The sequence below is a fragment of the Equus quagga genome, chromosome 5 (assembly GCF_021613505.1).
Source record: "Equus quagga isolate Etosha38 chromosome 5, UCLA_HA_Equagga_1.0, whole genome shotgun sequence".
NCBI lineage: Eukaryota > Metazoa > Chordata > Mammalia > Perissodactyla > Equidae > Equus > Equus quagga.
This window is the reverse complement of record NC_060271.1, coordinates 77508924-77518105: the sequence shown is the minus strand read 5'-3', so window position 1 is coordinate 77518105 and position 9182 is coordinate 77508924. Positions and strand designations below refer to the sequence as shown.

The 9182-nt window shown below is 42.0% G+C and overlaps 1 protein-coding gene across 1 annotated transcript in view; it reads left to right on the top strand.

Moving 5' to 3' along the window:
* C5H2orf78 (chromosome 5 C2orf78 homolog) overlaps nucleotides 1-547 on the top strand; it is a 20686-nt gene extending 20139 nt beyond the window's left edge. The window contains 1 exon segment of the mRNA XM_046661830.1: nucleotides 15-547. Coding sequence (XP_046517786.1) covers nucleotides 15-547 — 533 coding nt within the window.
* The last annotated feature ends 8635 nt before the right edge of the window (nucleotides 548-9182 follow it).

Here is a 9182-nt window from a genome sequence, read left to right as displayed (position 1 = left end):
GGCTCTGGTCTCACATCGGCCTGCTGTGGCTGACCCTGCCCGGCCTGGTTCTACCAACTCAGCTCAACCAACTGCAGTCAATTCCGCCCGGCCAGCTCCTGCATCTTTGATAGGTCCTGCCAGACCAGCTCAGCCAATTTCCACCAACCCCACTAGACCAGGTTTGACCTACCCCACCCGGCCTAGTGCTCCTCAGACCACTGCTTCAAGGTCTGTACCCTACAGAACAGCATCTTGCATATCTCTCCAGGGGCAGCCTGTTCCCACTGCTGTGACCAAGCTCCAGGGCCTGTCCAAGCCTCAAACCCAATTTCTACTCCAAGACTTCAGCAACCAACCAATTCCATGGAGGAAATCCAATGTTTCAGGGCCAGTGGTCTCAAAGCCCATCACAGAAGAGCAGAGGCCAGAGCGGGAGGCCATGAAGAGGCAGGCTCAATGGGAGCGTGAGAAGGCTGCCAAATACACCTCTTTGGGGAAAGTGCAGATTTTCACTGAGAGGGAAAAAGAAAAGGAAATTGCTCGATACTACAGGTATGCAATATAAGGCTGCTAGGACAGTTGGAGCCACTTTTAGAATCTTCTATTTTTCCAAATATAGATATACATTTTTATTTACTCTGATACATTGTAAAACTTAATAAAACTGAATAAATAAATGTAATATAATTAACAGATGAGTCATAAAGAAGTCTTTTGAGTTTGGAGATGCTGTCAACTGTGGTTTCTGTTGGTGAGGGTGGGGATTTAAGGCTGCATGAAAGAACTGAGAGCTGGACAGGAGAGTGAGAGAAAAGGCATACAAACTGAGGAAGAGGAAAGAACTGTGTCCAGGGCTGGGAAAGCCAAAAGTGGAAAGGTTTTAGGAGTTTATAAAAAGAAGCAGGAGTAGGGGAAATGGCCAAAGTCAGAAGCAGGGTCTGAGGTGAGGGTTAAAAGAGTAAAATTGAAATAGAGTTGAAGATGGCAGCAGGTGAGTCTAGGCTGACCAGGAGAAATGCCTAAAGCCTCTCAGGGATGCTGGCCTTATGTCTCATGACCACTACATTGGTGTTTTGGAAAACAGGAGAAACAGACCTCTCCAAAATGTTTGTGTTGCCTCATCCATGAATGATTATGGCTGGGGATGGTGAGTACAAATCATAAGGGAATCTACCAAATGAACGGCCAGGGCTGAGTTACTGTCGGGGCAGCTGATAACAGGGGCCTCCCCATGGGAGCTGCTGCAGCAGGAGGCCCACCCAGAACAGGGATGGCAGAGAAATCATCATTTCCTCAACACCTGTGCACCAGGCCCACAAATCTCCACTTCAGTTAACCTTTGCAACAACACGCGAGGCCAGGATCATTGAGCGGCTTTACTATTGACATGCAGCAATGGGCTGCAGTCACATTGCACTTAGAAGAGCAAGTGACATTGGAGTCCCCAGTATTTGCAAGCGCCAGTAGGCAGCCAACTTGGCTTTCAGAGCACAGCATCCAGAGGTTACTGGTGGACGAGATCAAACTTCTGGAGGAGCCTAAATCTTTTTCTTTCAGGTGTACATCATTATATTTTGCCTTCTGTATAGACTACATTGTGTTCTCCACCAAGAGTCTAACTGCCATCCATCATCATCCACATGTGCCCCTTTACCCCTTTCGCCTTCCCCCCACCCACTGTCCCTCTGGTAACTGCCAACTTGTTCTCTGTATCTATGTGTTTGTTCATTTGTTTATCTTTCACATATGAGTGAAATTCTATGGCATTTGTCTTTCTCTGTCTGACTTATTTCGCTTAGCATAACACCCTTCAAGGTCCACCCATATTGTTGCAAATGGTATATTTCATCATTTTTATAGCTGAGTAGTATTCCATTGTATATATATATATACCACATCTTCTTTATCATTCGTCTGTCAGTGGGCACTTAGATTGTTTCCAAGTCTTGGCTTTTGTGAAAAATGCCACAATGAACATGGGGCGCATATATCTTTTCCAATTAATGTTTTCATATTCTTTGGATAAATACCCAGAAGTGGAATAATTGGATCATGTGATAGTTTTATTATTAACTTTTTGAAGAATCTCCATACTGATTTCCACAGTGGCTGTGCCAATTTACATTCCCACTAGCAGTGTGCTAGGGTTCCTTTTTTTCCACATCCTCTTCAAAAGATTGTTTCTTGTCTTTTTAATAACAGCCATTCTGATGGGCATGAGGTGATATCTCATTGTGGTTTCGACTTGCATTTCCCCAAAAATTAGTGATGTTGAACATCTTTTCATGCGCCTGTTGGACATCTGTATATCTTCTTTGAAAAAAATGTCTGTTCAGACATATTAACTTGAGGGGCCTGCGAGGTCCTCCTCCATCCACCTTGCCCCCTGCTGCTTCTATAAACATCACCATCATCCAAAGCATAGAAAAAAAATACGTTGGAAGTGTCCAGCTCATGGGGCAAGAGCGGTGGGCGTGCATTCACATGGGGTCGCTGCTCCATCAGCATAGGACGTATGTGCCCAATGGCCCAGAGTTGCTCCTTGGGAGGCCTCATGGGGCATCTGGAGGGGGTGATCAGGGGAAGAGTGGGAGGACATGGAATGGAATGGAGTGGGAGGAGGGGAGAGATGGGGACAGTGGATAGTTAACATGGGAAAATTGGTACTTTACATTTCTAAAATGATTTTTTGAGACATAATTTCATACCATAAAATTCACCCTTGAAACTGCAAATTCAGTGGCATTTGGTCCATTCACAAGCCTGTGCAACCATCGTCGTCTACCCCATCACATCTTCATCACCCCTAAAAGAAACCCCCTTAACCTTTAGTAGTTACTCTTCATTCCCTCCTCTCTCCAGCCCCCGGCAACCACTCACCTGTTTTCTGTCTCTATGGACTTGCCTTTTCTGCACATTTCACACATATGAAATATACCACAATATGTGACTTTGTCTGGCTTCTTTCACTTAGCAGAATATTTTCAAAGTTCATCCATGTTTTAGTGTGTGTCAGTCCTTCATTCCTTTTTATGAATGTATAATATTCTATTGTATGGATCCACCACACTAGTTTGTTCATTCACAGTTCATGGAAGTTTGGGCTATTTCCACTAGTAATTTACATTTATTGGGAGTTTATTCTGTGGCAGGCAGTACCCCACGAAGTCACTCACCCCATTTCACAGATAAGAGGACAGGCTTGGAGGGTGTCAAGAATTTGCCCTAGGTGAAAAGTCAGCAATTGGGGGAGCTGGCATTTGAACTCAGGCAGTCAGATTTCAGAGGTAATAGATGCACGGGATAGAACATGAGAAAGGTACAAAAGGGGATTCAATGGAAATTCACCCTTTTACCCAAGTTCTCCAGCCACTCATTTACCTTCTCCCTTAGACACATTTACTTTTGCCACGCTGCAGATCCTTCCAGAGAAATGATTTACACCCCAACACGGATGTATCACAATTTACTGACTAATGTGTCCCACTGATTTGAAGTGTCACTTTTAAGGCATACTAAATTCTTAACATGTATTTGAATTACCCTTTTCAGAATTGTCCTAGATTTTTTGCCTATCTTTTGTATTTGCCATTTCTCTAGAATTCTTTTTATCTGCTTAAGATTTTAAAAAATTTCCTCCTTTTCTCGTTTCTTAAGGAATTATCCATTATATTCATTCACTCATGTCATTTTTAATTCAATCTTCATTTTTCGAATTTTCTTCTACTTTTAATTCTGTTCTTTGTTCTATCATCTTACCTAGTTCTGATTTATGTTGTTCCTTCATCTTTTTTATTCTGGTAAAATATACATAACACAAAATTTACCATTTAAGCATACAATTCAGTGGCATTAAGTGCATTTACGATGTTGTACAACCATCACCACTATCCAAATTTGTAAAAATTATGTCAAAAGATTGAGCAGGACTTCAGAAAGATGGAGGCAGCAGGATAGGTTGTGATCGCCCCAAACCCTGTCGTGGAAATAGATCAACCCAAACCAAACACCCATGGGTAGCATTTACCATTTCCAAAAGTTTTTCATCATCCCAAACAGAAACTCTATACCCATTAAACAATAGTTTCATTCCCTCCTCAAACATGTTCTTTCATCTTTTGCACTGTTTTTCCTAAAATCTTTTAGCTCATTTTGAATAGCAGGTGATGGTTTTGATCTGGTTTGTGGGCCTGTCCTTTCTGACTTCTTTCATTGTCTGATGGGATGCTATTCTGCTCCTTATTCTCTTTTTTCCATACTACCTTTGTATTGGATTTGATCTCAATCCTTTTCTGTTATTCATTTTTAGGTGAAATCAGTTTTAATGCACTTTGAAAAGGAGGTGTGGTTGAGGATCCTTTTTGTAACTTCACAGAGCTTCTGTGTGTGTTTCCAAGGTATTATTCAAAAACATGAGGCTTGCTTTCTGTGGGTTTTTGGCTCTGTTCCCTTCTCTAACTTTTATCAAGACGTCTCTCTTTGTGTCTGTTCATCCCAGAAGTTTCTCCTCTGTGTGGGCCACATCTTGGAAAGGAGCTCTGGCAGCTCAGTTTGAAGATGTAGAGGGTAGACTGCTCCGGTCATTCAGACTCTATCCTGGGCCTTTCATACTTCTTACTCTGGGGTTGGGCAAAACTCTTCCCAGTCTCAGCTGCTGTTCTCAGAGTGGCCCACAGCACTTTCCAGTGAATACATGCTGGCATTCTGAAGGCCTCCTGCCCTCATGTCCATCAGATGCTTCCTCCTGTCTGCTGCTTTCTCTGGTGCAGATGATGTGACCAGGCAGCTCTGTGCCTGTTAGTGGTGGTCTGCCTCACCCTCTTGTTTTAGAGTTCCTAGTCTCATGGCAAATGCTACCCGTGGGCATTTGGTTTTGATTGATCTATTTCCATGAGAGAGTTTGGGGAGATTCAAAAACTACGCTGCTGCCCCCATCTTTCTGAAATTCTTCTCCATTGTTTGACATAATTATTTTAAATTTGGGGGCCCTGTAATTTTCAGTTCCAAAGCATAGCCCTGTTTGCCTCACCCTCCTTAGGACTCTGGGTCAGACGAGGCTGTCTGAGTCTCCTCTGTCTAACATGGCACCTCATGTCTGTATTTGCTCAGTCCATGGGGTTTTTTTCTTTTTTTTTAGGAAGATTAGCCCTGAGCTAACTTCTGTTGCCAATCCTCCTCTTTTTTCTGAGGAAGACTGGCCCTGAGCTAACATCCATACCCATCTTCCTCTACTTTATATGTGGGACGCCTACCACAGCACGGCTTGCCAAGCGGCACCATGTCCACACCCGGGATCCGAACTGGCGAACCCCAGGCCGCTGAAGCGGAACGTGCATACTTAACCACTGTGCCACCAGGCCGGCTCCATCAGTCCATGTTTTGAATAAGTCAAAACACTATAACCTAAAGTGCTAATGGGCAGAGGGACATTTGGCCACCATGAGAGGTAAAGCAAGCCTGTGGGCAGGTGGATAGGCTGGAGGCAGGCCCTGGTTAGGAATGTGTATCTTTTCCTTCTCTTTGTATCTACTTATCTAAACAGATACAAAGCGGAACCTCCAATCTGCCCTCCTCCCCAGCAAAGAAGCTGGTCCACGCACAGTTTTCTTCATCTCAGTTCATGGCAATGCCGTTTTCCCAGTTGCTCAGGCCAGAAAGTTCTGAAGTCATTTGACTTCTCTCTTTCCCTCCCAACCACACATCCAGAACATAAGCAAATTCCATCTGCCTTACCTTCCAATTGTATCTAGAATTCGTGCACTTCTAACCACTTTCCTACATTCCCACTCTAGTCCAAGCCTCTATCATTTCCTGCCTGGATTATTGAGAGAGCTTCCTAACTCGGAGGTTCCTAAACTTTCTAGGTTCACAGAACTCTTTGCATTTTATCTGTAGGCTAAAAGAAATACATAACAGTCCCATTTATTAAGCAGTTAGGTTCCAACAATTTAAGAAGTATGTATGCATTAGTAGGCTGGATAATGGCCATCCAAAGAGATCAGGTCCTAATCCCTGAAACCTTTAAATATTACTACCTTATTTAGGAAAAGGGTCTTTGCATATGTGATTAAATTAACGGTCTTGAGACGGGGAGGTTATCCTGGATTATCAGGATGAGTCCTAAATGCAATCACGCATCCTTATAAAATGGAGGCGGAAAGAGATTTGATGCAGACAGAAGAAAAGACAATGTGACCAGGGAGGCAAAGATTGGAGTGTTGTAGCCACTAGCCAAGCAATGCCAGCAGCCACCAGAAGGTGGAAGAGGCAAGGAAGAAAAATCTCCCCCAAGAGCCTCCGCAGGGAGAGTAGCTCTGCTGACACCTTAATTTTTCCCCAGTGATACTGACTTCAGACTTCTGGACTCCAGAACTGCGAAAAAATTAATGTCTGCTTTTTAAGCATTACTTTTTAAGCAGACCAAACTGTGAGAAGCCACAGAAAAAATGCTGCAATAATATAACACATTGTGCAGTCATACAATGTTCTAACAACTAAGTAGACATTTGAAAAAAATACATATAAATTAAAAGAAAAAATATTTTTATTTCACTTTTAACCACAATCACTTGGAATGGAATGTGACTGTTGGGCACTGTCCAACATCTCAAACCTTAGAATTAAATTGGACACTGCCAGCTTCATTTCCTGCTCTACATTGATTTTCAAATAGCACTCGCTTTTTATTACAGCACCTGCCAAAAACCCAGCTTCACAAAGATAAGACAGCATTGAAAGGAATATAGCATGGCCTAATGTTGAAACTGTGAACTACCTACTAGCTAGAAGCTCACACTATCTAACAGTTATCAAGTATTGCTGTGAATCCTTAAAAATTTTTAAATATCCTGCCACACCTCAGTGAATTTTTTTGGTATCCTGGGGGTATCCCAGTGTACCTCATGAGCCCCAGTGTTAACTGGTTCCCTGTTCCCACCCTTTCTTTCTAAAATTTGTCAACCCAGCTACCCTAATGATCCTTTCAAAACATGTCAGATCCTGACCATCTTCTGCTCAAATCCTCCCATGGCTCCTCACTTTTCTGAGTCAAAGCCAACATCCTTATAATGGCCCTACCTACATCAGGGGTCAGCAAACAGTTTCTATAAAGAGCCAGACAGTAAATATGTTAGTCTTTGCAGACCAGATTGTCTCTGTCTCAGCTACACAACTCCGCAGTTGTAGCACGAAAGCAGTCACAAAAAATACATAATTGGACATGGCTGTGTTCCTACAAAAGTTCATTTACAAAGAGAGGCGCACTGTAGTTTGCTCACTTGTGCCCTATGTGATCTACTGCTGTACTTCCTTTCGTTCACTCCACTCCAGTCATGCTGAGCCCTTGCCCTTCCTTAAATACACCAGCAGGCTCCCGGCTCAGGGCCTTTGCACTTGCTGTTCCCTGCCTGGAATTCCTCCCTACCTCCTTCAAGTCCTTATTAAAAATTTTCAATGAGGGTTTACCTCACCACACTATTTGAAATTGCAACTGCCTCCCTGCACTTTTCCTTTCCTTCAATCTTATCCCCTTTACCAAGACCCACTTTCCCATAGTACTTAGAATCTTCAAATACACCATGTAATTTACTTATTTATCTCAATAATTATTTATAATCCATCCCTCCCTCACCCATCACTAGAATGTAAGATACTTGAGGGCACGGTTGTGTTTTTTTGTCTGCTTTGTTCACTGATATATGTGCCCAATGCCTTGAACAGTGTTTGGCACACATTAGGTACTCAATAAATATTAATTGATTGACTGGCTGAATTCTTTCAAAGAGTATAAATACAGTGGCATGCAATTCTTTATCTTGCATTCAAAGCTATGGACATATGCCATAGGACATAGGACAAAGTGCCTGGACATATGCCAATATTTTTGCAGAGAAATACGTAAACCAAATATAAAATGATAAAATCCCTCAACCCAAAGTATCCAACCCAAATAGCCCTAAAGTTTCTTATCTCATTTAACTCTTGTTGAAATATACAACCTTGAGAATGGTGCTCTTATCTAAAACAAAAGGCTTTGAATCATTAGGAAATAAATTATAGAATTCACAGGTAACTAGCAGGTAACAAAGGAAGAAAATACATCTAAAATAAAATCGACCCCTTTTGTACACATTTAAGCATTAATTGTAACAATACACACACACTAAAAACCTTTCCAAGTATGCATAAGAACTCATTTTCCCAACTAGACATTTTTCTTAGCAACAGGAGATACGAGTCCTCAAACAAACTATAGGTGGAGCTCCAAACCTCAGATTCATCTTAATGTTACTGGTTTTACCGTAGTCGTCTTCTCAAGGAACAACTTCTCTCCATCACATAATTTCAACTCCAAGTGAAAAGAAATACAATTTGTGTTCATTCATAATACACATAAAAGAGCCCGGTGTACTTTCCATATTTCCCTTTTTATGAACAGCTCATACCAGATCTTTTTCTTCCCAAGTATTTACTTTTCAAATTCTATTTGTTATTTTATATTCCCAGTGGGTTCACAGAAAAAAATTGAACAATGTGAACAATTTGTCTTCAGTACACATTCCATTTCTGCTTTCAGAGCACCCCCATTTCCTAGCAATGTTCAAGATAGGCTGTTTTAGTGTCCTAATGCATGGAGCTCACCTAGCATGCCCTTGAGAAACTTACTCATCTTTTAAAGATTTTTTTTTCCTTTTGATGGCTCTAAGCCCTCATCCATGAAGGCCTTAAAACAACAGGAACTAAGTTTTTCTTTTTCATGATTGTGAACCCATCACCTGACATAGATCCATTAACACGATAGGTAGTCAACAAATATTTGCTCAATTAATGAAGGCATTTAGCTTTGGAGGCTTTCTGCTCCAAGCTCTAATTGCCTTGTAGTGAAGACTTGGTCCCAAGAACATAACGGCCACTGTTTTTCATTGTTCATCTCAGTTATCACCATAATTGGCTACCATTGCTTCTGCCTGGACTTCCACAATAACAGTATTTGTTCACTGATGTATCCCTAACACTTAGAATGGAAGCTGGCTCATAGTAGATGCCCAGCAAACATTTACTGAATGAGAGGCTGAATGAGTCAGATTTTGTCCTGTGTTGGCTCCTGCCAGGACCTCACCTGCATCGTGTGCCCTCCCTATGACCAGCACCACCAGTACACCAATTTCTTTAAGTGGAATCCACTGTTTACATTCAGAAGG